This window comes from Pelodiscus sinensis, chromosome 11 (assembly GCF_049634645.1).
Source record: "Pelodiscus sinensis isolate JC-2024 chromosome 11, ASM4963464v1, whole genome shotgun sequence".
Lineage (NCBI taxonomy): Eukaryota > Metazoa > Chordata > Testudines > Trionychidae > Pelodiscus > Pelodiscus sinensis.
This window is the reverse complement of record NC_134721.1, coordinates 45,193,252-45,208,300: the sequence shown is the minus strand read 5'-3', so window position 1 is coordinate 45,208,300 and position 15,049 is coordinate 45,193,252. Positions and strand designations below refer to the sequence as shown.

The window sequence follows — 15,049 nt, the reverse complement described above, 5'->3', positions numbered from 1 at the left end:
GGGGGTTTCAAGGGGATTGCTTTGGGGGGCGGGTTTGCCACTCCGAGCTGCAACAGGATGCTCCTGACTTTAGCCTGAATGGAGCTGCGGCACCATAATGCTGTAATGAAGAGACTAATGCCTATGTGTACCGCTGCCCCCTGCTGGAGGACATCAGAACTGCACCCCTGTGTGTCATAAGCCCTAGACTGTACGCCTTCAGTGGCGATTCTCCTTCAGCACTGAGCTCCAAGTGGGCACTGGGGCCCTGCTCCTGCTTCTGTTCCCTCCTTCTTTCTAGCCCATCCACATCTTTCCCTTGGGAAAAGCAGAGGTTTCGTCATCCCCTCTGGTTTTGTGTGGCGCCGTTTTGTGCTGTCCTTTGTGTGGAGCTGCGTCTGCAATGCAGCTTTCCATTCCCCGCTCGGCCCCTTTGTCTCCCGCGCCTTGGAATGCAAAGGCCTTTTGTTGGCTGGCTTGTGCTCAGGCCAACCGGGAGCCTCGCTGGCCCCAGTTACAGGCCGCTGGGGAACCAGCAGGGGGCAGTGCCCCACACACGGCTGCGCTGCGTGAAGAGAAGTAAACAAGAGTAAACGCAGCCCAAGTCGCACGTGGTTAGGCCCTGCACTGCCCTGGCTCCCACAGTAGGTCAAAGGAAAGGATGGGACTAGAATCAGGTGTCCTGACTCCCTGCCTATTGCTTTAACCCACTGGGCGGCACTGCCTGGCTGGTTACCCCGTCGAGGGGGGGGGCTCAGAGCAGCTGTGTGGGAAGTGGTTTCCTCAACCCTGCAATCGCTTTGAGAGTTTGCATTTGGTTCCCAGCTCGAGTTGGGGAGCAAAGTGGAAATCCTGCAAATCTTTGCAAATGGACACCCTGCCTCTTCCCTTTCGGGGCTCCGTTGAGTGGTTTCCTTTAAAATCTCTCAGCCCCTTTCTGCCTCCCACTCTGCCTGGCTCAGGCAAGGCCCCAGTGGGAGAACTGTTCTGTGCTGGGCCCTGCGCTTAGCAAAGAGGCCGTCACGTCAGAGAGCAACGAAGACGATAAATGGTTTGGAAAACCTGACCTGTGAGGAGGTTACAAAACCGGGGCATGTTTAGTCTTGAGAAAAGGAGCCAGCTGGAGGGGGAACCTGCTGGCTTCCGATACGTTATAAAGAGGACAGTGATCAATTGTTCTCCGGGTCCACTGACAGTAGGACAAGAAGCCGGGCGGAAGCTGCAACAGGAGAGCTTGAGGTTGGAGGTTAGGAAAAGCGTCTGTTTCCCAGGGAGGGGGTTGACTCTCTGTCCCTGGAGGCTTAAGAACAGGTTGGACTGACACCTGCCAGGGCTGGTCTACGGTTACTTGGATCTGTCTCGGGCCGGGGGGCTGGCCTTGACGGTTTCCCGAGCTCCCCTCCGGCCCTGCATTCCTGTGATTCTTTGCTTTCGGTCTGGTTTGCTGAATGTTACAAAGGAAATGTGGCTTTGGCAACCCGGAACGTTTCGTTTCAAAACTAGCAACACGACCCAACGGAGAGCTGGAAACTTTTTCCCGAGCTGGGAGGTTGGCCAGGCCTGACCCTGCTTTGGGGATGGATCCAGTCGATGAATCGGCATCTTCTGGCAAAACACAATGAGTCACAAAATCCCCCACCGACCCCGGCGTTCGGTCCTGCGCACGCCCGGCTCTGCTGGGCTCCAGATGGGCCCGGCGCGGCTCCGGCCCTGATGTGGCATGTTTCAGCAGGTCCGAGGCAGGCCCTGCCACGAGGCGCTCGGCTGGATCTCACCCGCCCGCTGTTTACCAAGCAAGTGCCGGGGTGCCCAGGTCAGAAAGGGGCCAGGTCCTGGCGTACCCAGCGTGCGCTGAGCATGTCTGTGTCTTGGACCCCCATCTGGAGCAGAGACCCCTCGGGCTGTTGGCTTCCGTGGGGTTCTCCCACCGCCAGGGTTGGCGGGATCTGACCCAAGCCCCTCCCAGCCACCTGCCCCACTCCAGGGAGTGCAGGAGCAATGTGTGTCTTGCCAAGGGTCATTCCTCCTCCCCTGAGGCGGACTCTGAAATCGCCCTCCCCCTCGCCCTGGGGAGGGGGCTGTAATCTGAGCTCACTGTCTCCTTCGCTCCTCTCCCATTCCAGCTGTCTGCGGCTCAGAGTCCAGCCCGCCGCCGAGCCGGGAAAGTGACCATGGTGCCCACGCTGCTGCTGCTGCTGCTCTCGCTCCTGGGCGCACGGGGCAGGATGGACGGCCCCCACCCCAGGCTCAGGCTGTCCTTCCAAGGTAAGCGTAGGGTGTGCAGATCTGTGGGATCCCCATGCTGCCACCAGGCCTCCGGGCGGGGGGTGAACCACCTGGTTGGCTCTGTCGGTGTCTCCGGTGTGCTGGTTGCATGGAACCCGTAGGCAAGCTGTGGCAATGAATGACCGGTCACCATGGGACAGGTCCTGCCCGTGGCCACCGTGAGCGCCCCTCCCGTCGCCCCGTGAAACCCGGGACGGATTCTGGTCTCGCACATCAGGCCATGAATCCTGAGCTGGCCAGGGGAGCGCTGCCGGATTTCCATTGGGGGAACCAGGGTCGGGTCCTGGCTCCGCATCCGGTGACCACGGTGCATTGATGCCTCTGGGCCCAGAGACCCAAAAGGGGGGTGACAGGACCCTGTGGCAGGTACACGCAGTTTGTGCCGCTGTCCCACCAGGCCCTGCAGCAAGAGGGCTAAGGGGGGCCTTGCCTGGGCTTGGAGGTCTGTATTCAGGCTGGTTTCCTGCACCAGGCTCCGGAACTGGATCCCACAGGCCGGAGCTGAGCTAGGCGGTGCAGCTGGGGCGCCGGCCCCTGAGCTTGGCTGCAGCGTACGCAGGCACCTCCGGCTCCGGGTGAGCCCCAGCGGGCAGGGATTAGGGGGCTCGTGCTGGCCGGGTATGGCACCGGGAGGGCCTTTCTCCTGGGCTTCTGGCTGGGAGCAGCGCCAGCCTGCCTGGGATTAGCGGGGCAGAAGCTCCGTCCAGCCTCGCTCCACACCACGGGGCAGGGAGGGGTTGCAGCTAACTCTTACTCCAGCCCCGCCAGGCCGCCCGCCGTGCGTTGTGCCCCTCGCCCCGCCTGGCCGAGGCTGGACCGGCTCCACGCCCAGGCTGGGGGGCTCCAGCTGACGCAGCAGAGAGCACAGGGCGCATCCCCCTCGCTCGCCTGGGTTAACCCCATCAGTGCTGCAGCCCAGCCCCAGGCACCCCATTGTGTAGGACCCGCCCTGCCCCATTATCACGGATGGTTGGTGTTGCTGGGGCAGCCCCTGCCTTCCCATCTGGGCCATAACCGGGGTCGCCTGCCCCCCCAGCTCCTCCCCCAGGTGGGATCCCTCTGGATTGCGGCCCCCGGAGACATGACCCCTCCCCCGTGCCCACCCCCAGCCGGTGAGCGCCCGTCGTCAGATCTCAGGGCTCTGTTTCCCTGGCATGTTTCGGGGGCTGCCGGACTGTTTCACGCCAGGACGCGAGGGATCCCGGCCTTTCCCGGGGCTACCAACCGTGCGACGTGGCTTCGGGGGGTGACGACAGGTCCCCCTGCCCCTACCCCCAGGCTAAACCTCAGACCCCGAGTGCCCTCCCCTCTCCGACCCCCAGGGAGAGGCAGGTGCCGGAGAAGAAAGGGGCCTTCACGGGGCTGACACCGAGGCAGGAGTGGAAGCCGCAGGGCGGCACACGGCAGCGGGTCTGTGCCCGTGCCGGGGGGCGAGCGGTGCCACGGCTGGGGCGGTGGGCAGCAGGGCACGGCCGGGCTGAGAGCGGAGGCCTCCGGGAGGCCTTTGCCCTTCCATTAACGTGTCCGTCAGCCAGAAACTCATTAAGGAGGTATGCGGGGGAGGCTGCTCCGGCGCTTTCCAGGAGAGTTGCTAAGCAGCCGCGTGGGGTTGCCGGGTTACCGCACGTGATGCCGGTCAGGCCCTTTGCGGCCCGCGTCAGGCGGGATTGAACCCAACAGGGAAGGGTCATGGGGTGACGGGGGAGCTCCCGCCCGGCCCCCGCCTCTCCCAGCAGGGGGCGCTGTGGGGAAGGCAGGGCGCTGGTGGCGGAGGGGGGGCTTGCCCCAGCCTCTCCCAACAGGGGGCGCTGTAGGACGTGGCAGGGCGCTGTAGGGCGCTAGCACTAGCGGGGGAGGGGGGGACTCGCCCCAGCCTCTCCCAGCAGGGGGTGCTGTGGGGAAGGCCGGGCGCTGGTAGCGGGAGGGGGGGGGAGGAGCTCGCCTCAGCCTCTCCCAGCAGGGGGCGCTATAGGGTGCAGCAGGGTGCTAGCGGGGGGGGGGGAGAGACTCGCCCCAGTCTCTCCCAGCAGGGGGTGCTGTAGGGCGCAGCAGGGCACTAGTTGGGAGGGGGACTCGCCCCAGTCTCTCCCAGCAGGGGGCGCTGCAGGGCGCAGCAGGGCACTAGTTGGGAGGGGGACTCGCCCCAGTCTCTCCCAGAAGGAGGTGCTGCAGGGCGCAGCAGGGCACTAGTTGGGAGGGGGACTCGCCCCAGTCTCTCCCAGCAGGAGGTGCTGTAGGGCGCAGCAGGGCACTAGTTGGGAGGGGGACTCGCCCCAGTCTCTCCCAGCAGGGGGCGCTGCAGGGCGCAGCAGGGCACTAGTTGGGAGGGGGACTCGCCCCAGTCTCTCCCAGCAGGAGGTGCTGCAGGGCGCAGCAGGGCACTAGTTGGGAGGGGGACTCGCCCCAGTCTCTCCCAGCAGGAGGTGCTGTAGGGCGCAGCAGGGCACTAGTTGGGAGGGGGACTCGCCCCAGTCTCTCCCAGCAGGGGGTGCTGTAGGGCGCAGCAGGGCACTAGTTGGGAGGGGGACTCGCCCCAGTCTCTCCCAGCAGGGGGCGCAGCAGGGCACTAGCTGGGGGGCTCCGGTCCCACTGAAGTGCCTTGCTCCCAGGTGTCCTGTTGCAGGACAGGGTCCCTCACACTTGGAGCTGGGGTTGAGCCCCCTCCCCCTGCTGGGCCTCGGGCCTCCCGTGATACTGACTAGAGAGGAACATGAAACTGACCAGCCTGGTGTCACCCCCTGGCCACAGTCAGTGTGGGGGGGCGGGGCAGCGGCGATTGCCCCCTCGTGTTCTGGCAGCAGCGGGGTCCCATGCAACTGCCCAGGAGAGGCAGTGGGTCCTAGGTGCAGGGTCCTGAGCCCTTAGGCTGGCAGGGGACACAGGGGTGCAGGCAGGGCCTGGGCTGGTACCACAGTGGGAAGAAGTCAGAGCGTGAGGAAGGATGTGCTGGCAGGGTGGGATGGGGGAGGAAGGGGTGAACTGACAGTGGGAAAGGAGGGGGCCTAGCACTGCAGGGGAGGGGCTGCAGGGTGGGCTGGCTCAGTGAGGAGGGGGCAGAGGGAGAGGGGCTGGCACTGGCGGAGGGGCTGCAGGGTGGGCTGGCTCAGTGAGGAGGGGGCAGAGGGAGAGGGGCTGGCACTGGCGGAGGGGCTGCAGGGTGGGCTGGCTCAGTGAGGAGGGGGCAGAGGGGGATGGGCTGGCACTGGGGGAGGGGCTTCAGGGTGGCCTGGCTCAGTGAGGAGGGGGCAGAGGGGGATGGGCTGGCACTGGCGGAGGGGCTGCAGGGTGGGCTAGCTCAGTGGGGGAGGGGGCAGAGGGGGATGTGCTGGCACTGGCGGAGGGGCTGCAGGGTGGGCTGGCTCAGTGAGGAGGGGGCAGAGGGGGATGGGCTGGCACTGGCGGAGGGGCTGCAGGGTGGGCTGGCTCAGTGGGGGAGGGGCTGGCACTGGGGGAGGCGCTGCAGGGTGGGCTAGCTCAGTGGGGGAGGGGGCAGAGGGGGATGTGCTGGCACTGGCGGAGGGGCTGCAGGGTGGGCTGGCTCAGTGAGGAGGGGGCAGAGGGGGATGGGCTGGCACTGGCGGAGGGGCTGCAGGGTGGGCTGGCTCAGTGGGGGAGAGGGCAGAGGGGGATGTGCTGGCACTGGGGGAGGGGCTGCAGGGTGGCCTGGCTCAGTGGGGGAGGGGGCAGAGGGGGATGTGCTGGCACTGGGGGAGGGGCTGCAGGGTGGGCTGGTTCAGTGAGGAAGGGGCAGAGGGGGATGGGCTGGCACTGCGGGGGAGGGGCTGCAGGGTGCAAAGACCTGGCTGAGCTCTGGCCTTGCGGGCTGGGCTCCCCCTTCTCCCCACAATGGCCCATTTGTTCCCGCTGCGGGCAGGGAGCAGAGCCGGCGCCATGGGGCAGAGAAAGGGCCTTTTCTCTGGGGAGCCGCCTGTGGTGCTGCCACTGCTACTGAACTGGTGGGGAGAGGCGGCCAGGGTGAAGGATTCAGGGGTGGGGCAGGATGCAGAGGGAAGCAGCAGTCCCTGGGCGCCCCCCGTACCCTCATGCACCCTCTGCCCAGCTCCTAGGTTGCCCCAGTCAGGGCAGGTTGAACAGGGACCTGGAGGAGCTGACTGGCACCCCTGAGACCCAGGGGCTGTGTGCTCCGGGGTGCCTAATATATTCAGAGCCAGAAACGCCCACCCCTGCTCAGTGCCTCAGTTTCCCCTCCCCTGCCTATGTGGATTAGTCTGGCACAGTGGAGCTCTCACCGCTCCCCTAAGGCACAGCACTGTGCCCAGGTGCCTGTTGCTGGCAGAGCCGTGGCCCACGGGAACCCTGACGCAGGAAGCGTCGCTTGTGGGGCACCTTGCCCCGAAGGGTTAATTCCTTCTGCAGGAGCCTTTGCTGGAACCGGGACCGGAGCCAGGGCTAATTCCACAGCCTCTGCCTTCCCTGGCGGGGGATCGCTGGCCTGGCCCTGTCCTCCGGAGCCCTGGGTTCCAGCCTCGGTATTAACTTCTTCAGCATTGCCTCCAGTGCGGGCTAAGCGGTTCTGGAGCTGCGGGCGCTGCCTGCCGCGGGGTGCCAGAGCCATGCACAGCCTGGGACATGGTGTGAGATCCTATGGAGAATGGGGGGGGGGCGAAATGAGAAACGTTAACTCTCAAGGTGCCGCTGGCGTGAGTGTTAACGAGTCTGCCCTCTCGAAAGGCAGTGAGGTGCAGTGGTTAGGGTGGACAGCTGGGAGGACTCCCGGGTTCTATCCCTGGCATTGGGAGGGGCCTGGGGTTTAGTGGTCAGAGCAGGGCAGCTGGGAGTCAGGACTCCTGGGTTCTCCCCCCAGCTCTGGGAGAGGCGTCACCTTCCTAGTGCAGGAGACCCGAGTGACACGGTGTCCGGGTGCATTGTCAGGGGGACCAGTGTCTGCACGTGACCCGGCCCTTGGATGGAGATGGGCCGGCAGCATGTAGGGCCGGCCCTTCCCCCAGGCCGCTCGGCTCCAAGCCAGTGACTCCACTCCGAGCACAAGGCAGACCCAGCCCCCTCGCTCCCGGCTCCCACAGCCCCTTCTCAGCTCCTGCTGCCTCTGCACAGGATCCCGCGTGGCCACAGCGCATGTCTTCCCAAGACTCCAACCTTGCTCGCACACTGGGAGAAACCAATCGAAAGCCTGGGGGTGTGAGGGCCACCGTGCTGTGACTGCAGTACCCTCTGGCGGTGCACGGATGGCTGGCAAGGCTGGGGGTTAGTGTTCAATCCCGGGGAGCAGAGCCCCCAAGTTCTTTGCCAGTCAGTGGGTGCTGCCTGTTGGCCCCCCCACCTGCTCTGGGCCCTGGAGCAGCACGGTGCTCGTTGCAAAGGGCTGGGCTGGCTTCTGCACAACCACATGAGTCTTTCTTCTGGGGTCTCCCTCCCTGTTGTTAGCGTCGGAAAAGCACCAGAAACCGGGGTGACACCTCCGATCTCATTGGAGTCCCCAGAACTTTGGGGGGTAGCAGCCCTATTGGGCACCCACAGCGTCTCCTTTCACTCCTAAGAGCAATTTGCCAGTGGGTGGAGCAGGGGGCTGGGAACCAGAGTTCTATTCGTGGGTTCTATTCCTGGCTCCGGGAGGTCAGTGGTGTCTAGTGGGTGGAGCAGGGGGCTGGGAACCAGAGTTCTATTCGTGGGTTCTATTCCTGGCTCCGGGAGGTCAGTGGTGTCTAGTGGGTGGAGCAGGGGGCTGGGAACCAGAGTTCTATTCGTGGGTTCTATTCCTGGCTCTGGGAGGTCAGTGGTGTCTAGTGGGTAGAGCAGAGGGCGGGGAGCCAGGGTTCTATACGTGGGTTCTATTCCTGGCTCTGGGAGATCAGTGGTGTCTAGTGGGTAGAGCAGAGGGCAGGGAGCCAGGGTTCTATACGTGGGTTCTATTCCTGGCTCTGGGAGATCAGTGGTGTCTAGTGGGTAGAGCAGAGGGCGGGGAGCCAGGGTTCTATACATGGGTTCTATTCCTGGCTCAGGGAGGTCAGTGGTGTCTAGTGGGTAGAGCAGAGGTTGGGGAGCCAGGGTTCTATTCATGGGTTCTATTCCTGGCTCCGGGAGGTCAGTGGTGTCTAGTGGGTAGAGCTGGGAGCCAGAACACCTGGGTTCTTTCCCACTGGTGACAGGGTCTCTGGGCATGTCTGCACTGTGATAACTGGCAGCCATGGATCTCAGAGCCCAGACCAGCTGGCTCGGGCTCACAGGGCTAAAAGCAGTGTAGCCCTACCACATGGGGTCCCAAGACAGCTGCCCCGGCCACGCTGCAGCTCTTTCACTGTTGCCACAGGCTGACCGGCGGGCTCTGGAAGATCGGGCCCTGAGCTCTCTCTGAAACTGCCGGCAAAGGCACCCGGGCCAAGGCCTGAGCGGCGGGGGCAGGAACCAGACGCCAGCTCATGGGGCTGGGGGGTTGCTGCTGTCTGGGCCTGTCCCCACCGCCCCCAGCACTGGGAAGGGCAGCGTGTGTCTTTAACCACATGGCCCAGCCCCAGAGGAGCCCAGATGCCGTTGCCGACCCAGGCCTGGGGTCTTTGCATTCCCTCCCCTGGGAGGAGCTGGCCTGACCCCAGCCCCGTCTCCCCGCAGAGCTAAAAGCCCGCCACGGGTTGCACACCTACGGGCTGGAGCGCTCCTGCTGCTACGAGGTGCTGCTCCTGGACGAGGAGCGGGGCCGGCTCTTCGTGGGCGCCAAGAACCACCTGGCCTCCCTGAGCCTGGACAACATCAGCCAGCAGGACAAGAAGGTGCCGGGGGCAGGGCAGGGGCAGAGGCGTCCCAGGGGGCCGTGCGGCTTGCGGGGCATGTGTCGAGCGGGCCGGTGCTCAGCTGGGCAGGCGTGGCCGGGGCTTTGCTTTTCAGCCGGGCAGCGGCTGCAGACAGCTGAGGACTGGCCCGCTCAAGCCACTCCGGGGAGCCCCACTGCGGGGGGCACTGGCAGGGCAGGAGCCTCCCTCCATTCCTGGGGTGAGCTGAGCCGGGGGGGCCTCAGCCTGACGCTCCGCAGGGCAGGGGGAGGGGCTGGGATGGAGGCCTCCGCCGACCGGCCCGCTCTCTCCCCACAGATCTACTGGCCGGCGCCCGTGGAGTGGCGAGAGGAGTGCAACTGGGCCGGCAAAGACATCAATGTAAGTGCCCGGGCCAGGCTGAGCGGGGGATGGGCCTCGGGGGCAGGCTCCCCGCAGATCCCGCCCCGCTGTCAGGAGCCGCCGGCCTGCAGAGGTGCCCGGGGTGGCTCCCCGCGGCGCCAGTGGGGCCTGCCCCGGCCGGGTCCGTTTGGGGGCATCCTGCGTGGTGCCCCGTGCGGGGAGGGGGCAGCCTGGCCCAGCAGTGCCCCAGGGGAGGGGGGCTGCCTCTCAGGGGCGCAGGGACAGCGTGGGCTGGGCGGGCTGCCCCCCATTGGTTCTGCCAGCCCCGATGGGACGGGCCCCACGGATGGGCAATGCCAAGGCACCCAACATGGCCCAGCCAATGTGCTTTGGGGGAGGGGCTGGGGGCGAGAGGGGCTCTTGATCCCCATTGGGCAGGGCTGAGTCCACTGGGCACCGTGGGCCGTGCCACCCAGAACTCGCCCTGCCTGGCTCAGGCAATGGGGGTGCTACGGCGCCGCTGCTCTTTGGGGAGGCCCCCAGCTGGGGGAGGAACTGGCCGGCTGCTGGGGGCTGCAGGGATGCTGGGAGTAGTCCGGGCTGGAGGCAGCAGGGAGCGGTCGGAAGGCACCTGCCTCTGCCCCCATTGCTGAGGCTCCCCCGGGGGCCGATTGCTGCGAGGCTGCGCCCCGGCTGGATTGGGCCCGGCGGGGCAGGGACAGAATCAGGCCCGAGGGAGCCTGGAGCCGGGGGAGGCTGATCCAGGCAGCTGGGAAGATGCTGGGTGAGAGCCCAGCCCCAGGGCAGCTGGTGGCCGAGCTCCCGTGGGCTGGGGACCATCCCCTGAGTGTAACCCGTTTCCACCTCCAGCCCGCCTGTTGCCCTGCAGCCGTGGCCGGGCTGGGGCGGGGGGATCCAGGACCCCCAAGGCCACAGGGCCAGTTACTGACTGTGCCCCCGGCTCCTTTCATCCATCAAGTGCCTGGCAGACAAAGGCTGCTTGTTCACCAGGCTGGGGCCGGGCTTGTGGGTGCCAGCCCCACCGCTCCCCGAGGGGCGTGTGTTTCCCTGCCCCCGCGCACTCCCCGATGCCACGTAGCACAGCGCCCGGTGACACCCCCACACCAAGCCATGTCACGGCTCTTGGGGGCGCTTCTCCCCAGCCCATGGCCCTCAGTGGGGGGGGCTGGGGTCACGCCTGGCCGGGCAGCGCCAGCCTGAAATGGCAACTCCAGATGGGCCCTGCCACGCACCAGGCCCCAGGCCCAGCTGACTCAGGGCTGGGATGGAAAAGCCCCGTCCACATGCCTGGGAACAGTGAGTCACTGCTCCGGCCAGAGGGGTGGGGGGAAGGCACCCGGGTGGGGCCCTTCTGCCAGCCTCCTCCAGCCTGGCACACCCGGGGGGACTGGCCTGGATCCCCATGGCCAGCGGCCCTGGGGTACGCGCCAATGTGTGGGAGGACTTGGATCTCCCCTCAGTGCTCCTGCCCCTCCCCACAGCGCCCCCTCCTGGGAGAAGCTGGGGCTGGAGTAGCTGGGACCGCCCCCCCCCCCCAGCCAGCACTCCTGCCCCTCCCCACAGCGACCCCTGCTGGGAGAGGCTGGGGCTGGAGTAGCTGGGACTGCTCCCCCCCCACAGCCAGCACTCCTGCCCCTCCCCACAGTGCCCCCTGCTGGGAGAGGCTGGGGCTGGAGTCAGGGGCGCATATACGGCAGGGCGAACGGGGCAGCCGCCCCGGGCCCCGCGCTTCAAAAAGCCCCGCGCATGCGCCGTGGCAAAGGGGGGGCCCCGTGGAATTACGCTGCCCGGGGCCCCGCAAAACTGTCATCTGCCCCCCCCGCTCCCTGCCACAGCCAGTGCCCTGCCCCTCCCCACAGCGCCCCCTGCTGGGAGAGGCTGGGTCTGGAGTAGTTGGGTGCTCCTCCCACAGGCCAGGCACCAGCTGGAGACAAACCCACCCTCCCCCAGGGGATTCCAAGCTGCTGGTCTGTGCCCCATACAGCTGGGGGAGTCCCAGCACACGGCTCGGCTTGCGGCAGGGCTCTCACGCACTCAGCACCCCATGCGCAGTGTAACAACAGGAAAGTGTAGTGACAATGATCGTAGAATGAGGATTCCACAACCTCAGCTGTGGAGAAGCAGTTTCTGGCCAGACACAACGGGGCGACTTCAGTTTTCTCTACCCATCCTGAGATCTGTCTCTTTATCTGGTGACAGTGGGGGGCTCTCAGGACAGAATCCCCTTCTCACAACCTGGCGTGACACTATTTTAGTGCAATGTAGATGCAATGGGAGGATGCGACTCCAGGCCTTACAGCTACTGGCTGCTGCTCTTCAGTCTGGCTGCAGAGGAAGGCTTGGTTCAGGCCCACCACAGGCCTTCCAACATGACAACAGAAAAACCAGATTGTTACAGAGAGCAGTGGGGGGATGTGCCGCCTGCCAGGCCCCACCCCGCCCACCCCCAGCTCCCCTCTCCGTGTCTTTCAGGCCGAGTGTATGAACTTCATCAAGATCCTGCACCCGTACAACCGCACCCACCTGTTCGCCTGCGGCACGGGCGCCTTCCACCCCACCTGCGCCTACGTGGAGGTCGGCCAGCGCGTGGAGGTAGGGCCAGCGCGCACCAGCGGCCCTGCTCCAGGCCGAGTGAGAGACACCCCCCGGCCCTATGCTCAGAGCATCCCCCTGCCCTGCAGATGGGCCTAGCCGCCCCGACCAGAGACCCCCCCCCCCCTTGCTGATGCGCCTCGTTCCTTTCCCCAGGAGCCCGTCTTTAAGCTGGACACGGCGGCCATAGAGGATGGCAAAGGGAAGAGCCCGTATGACCCACGGCACGCAGCTGCCTCGGTGCTTGTGGGTAAGAGCCGCTGCCCTGAGCCAGGGCGAGGGACGGGGTCTGCATCCCTGCTGGGAGCCACCTGCCCTGCCCTACAGCGCCCCCTGCTGGGAGAGGAGAAGGCTGGCGTAGCGGGGTACCCGCCCCGCCAGCCAGCGTCCTGCCCCTCCCCACAGCGCCCCCTGCTGGGAGAGGAGGCATAGTTGGCAGCCTTCCCCCCCCCCCCCCGCCATCCAGTGCCCTACCCCTCCCCATAGCGCCCCCTGCTGGGAGAGGCTGGTGCTGGTGTAGCTGGGAGCCCCCCCAGCCAGCCAGTGCCCTGCCCTTCCCCACTGCGCCCCCTGCTGGGAGAGGCTGGGGCTGGAGTAGCTGGGAGCCCGCCCCAGCCAGCGCCCCCGGACCCTGCTCCCCTGCAGGTGTTTAATGCCCCCTCTGATCGCTGCCCCAGGGGAGGAGCTGTATTCCGGGGTGGCCACCGACCTGATGGGCCGGGACTTCACCATCTTCCGCAGCCTGGGGCCGCGCCCGTCCATCCGCACGGAGCAGCACGACTCCCGCTGGCTCAACGGTCAGTGCTGGTGCTCGGGGGCGGGGGGAAGGCCAGGCCTTGGGGGTCCCTGTGGCTGCCCCACGGCCGAGCCCTTGCCCCAAGGGAGCTGGCGTGTCCTGAGTGTGATGCCTGGCAGCCCCAGGCAAGTGAATGGCACGTGCCAGCCTCCGGGAGCCAGCGGGGACAGCGCCATCGGGGGAGGCAGAGCCGGGCCCTGGAAGTGGCTCGCTGGGGGAGATTCACAGCTTTGGGGCAGGTGGATGCTCTGTGCCCCTGCTCGAGAGTCCTTCCCAAAGGGCTGAGGGGCAGGAGTGAGGGGCACAGGCTGAGCTGGGGGGATGGGCAGATCTAGGGCAGCCGAGTTCGGAGGCTGCAGGCCAGGACTGGGGAGAGCCCCCTGCTGGGCTGGCGCTCCTGTGGGTCTCGTGGAGCGAGGCTGCCACCTAGTGGTGAGAATCTGCAGGGCCGCCTTTGAGCAGGGCCTGGGGTGAGGCGATGGGGGGGGGGTCTGGCTGCGTAGCCACAGGAGCCCCCCCAGCAGTGTGTGTGCCCCTGATCCCAGACAGGCCCTAGTGCCGTTCCCTGGCAGGGTTGTGTGGGTAATGGTTAGAGCGGTGGCTGTGCGGAACGTTCCCCTCTGGGCCTCAGTTTCCCCATGCAGCGGGGGCTGGGCACCGCCCCCGCGTGTCTCGCCAGGCAGGGCGGGTAGCCAAGCGTGGAAGATCGTGTGCAGGGGCCGAGGGCAGCCGTCTCCCGCTGTGCTTTGTGCCCGAGCTGCTGTCCCGGTGCCGGGCGCCTGCCTGACCCCTCCTCTCCCCCGGTTCTGCCTGGCCCAGAGCCCAAGTTCGTGGACGTGTTCTGGATCCCCGAGAGCGAGAACCCGGACGACGACAAGATCTACTTCTTCTTCCGCGAGACGGCGGTGGAGGGGCAGCCGGGGCTGGGCAAGGCCAGCTTCGCCCGCATCGGCCAGGTCTGCAGGGTGAGCTGCCGTGCCCGCCGGCCAGGACACTGGGGCGGGGAGCCCCTCTGCGCTCCGCCTGCGGGGCAGCCCCCCGGTACGTGTGGGGGGGAAGGGAGGGGGTGCCCCTGCCTGGCCTCACTCAGCCTGTACCCCCCGCCCCCGCAGAACGACCTGGGCGGGCAGCGGAGCCTGGTGAACAAGTGGACGACGTTCCTGAAGGCCAGGCTGGTGTGTGCGGTGCCGGGCAGCGACGGGAGCGACACCTTCTTCGACGAGCTCCGTGAGCGGGGCGGGCGCGGGGGGCTGTGTGCCAGGCACGGCCATGTCACTGGGCGCCCTGTCTGGGCAGCGGGGGGGCTGTGTGACTGGGGCAGCGAGGGGGCTGTGTGCCAGGCACGGCCGTGTCACTGGGCGCCCTGTCTGGGCAGCGGGGGGGCTGTGTGACTGGGGCAGGGGGGGGGGGCTGTGTGACTGGGGCGGGGGGGGGCTGTGTGCCTGGCACGGCCGTGTCGCTGGGCGCCCTGTCTGGGCAGCGGGGGGGGCTGTGTGACTGGGGCAGGGAGGGGGGCTGTGTGACTGGCACGGCCGTGTCGCTGGGCGCCCTGTCTGGGCAGCGGGGGGGCTGTGTGACTGGGGCAGCAGGGGGGCTGTGTGACTGGGGCAGCGAGGGGGCTGTGTGTCTTGGGGCAGCGGAGGGCTGTGTGACTGGGGCAGCGGGGGGGCTGTGTGTCTTGGGGCAGCGGGGGGCTGTGTGCCAGGCACGGCCGTGTCGCTGGGCGCCCTGTCTGGGCAGCGGGGGGGCTGTGTGACTGGGGCAGGGGGGGGGCTGTGTGACTGGGGCAGCAGGGGGGCTGTGTGACTGGGGCAGCGAGGGGGCTGTGTGCCAGGCACGGCCGTGTCGCTGGGCGCCCTGTCTGGGCAGCGGTGGGGCTGTGTGACTGGGGCAGCGGGGGGGCTGTGTGTCTGGGGAGGGCTGGGCTGAGCAGTGACACGCCCACCCCTCTGCCACTCACAGGTGACGTCTTCCTGCTGCGAACAAGGGACACACGCAACCCCCTGCTCTATGCTGTCTTCTCCACCTCCAGGTATGGCGCTGCCCCCCCAGCCAGCTCCACGTGGCCCCCCAACACCCACCCCTCAGCCAGCTCCACGTGGCCCCCCAACACCCACCCCTCAGCCAGCTCCACGTGCGCCCCCCAACACCCACCCCTCAGCCAGCTCCACGTGCGCCCCCCAACACCCACCCCCCAGCCAGCTCCACGTGGCCCCCCAACACCCACCCCTCAGCCAGCTCCACGTGCGCCCCCATGCCCGACCCCCAGTCAGCTCCACGTGGACCC

The 15,049-nt window shown here is 67.0% G+C and overlaps 1 protein-coding gene across 7 annotated transcripts in view; it reads left to right on the top strand.

The window, feature by feature from the left end:
• The window catches only part of SEMA3B (semaphorin 3B), a 36,331-nt gene that overhangs the window by 13,187 nt on the left and 8,095 nt on the right, over positions 1-15,049 (top strand). For 5 of the 7 annotated variants that reach the window (XM_075939543.1, XM_075939546.1, XM_075939540.1 and 2 more), the window contains exons 2-10: positions 2,103-2,244; positions 8,854-9,011; positions 9,330-9,392; positions 11,847-11,966; positions 12,123-12,216; positions 12,644-12,763; positions 13,582-13,727; positions 13,875-13,989; positions 14,725-14,794. In XM_075939543.1, coding sequence (XP_075795658.1) covers positions 2,103-2,244; positions 8,854-9,011; positions 9,330-9,392; positions 11,847-11,966; positions 12,123-12,216; positions 12,644-12,763; positions 13,582-13,727; positions 13,875-13,989; positions 14,725-14,794 — 1,028 coding nt within the window. Of the gene's footprint in view, positions 1-1,057; positions 1,226-1,431; positions 1,793-2,102; positions 2,245-8,853; positions 9,012-9,329; positions 9,393-11,846; positions 11,967-12,122; positions 12,217-12,643; positions 12,764-13,581; positions 13,728-13,874; positions 13,990-14,724; positions 14,795-15,049 lie in introns of those variants that run through there. The other 2 variants (XM_075939541.1, XM_075939542.1) reach the window with 2 other exon arrangements.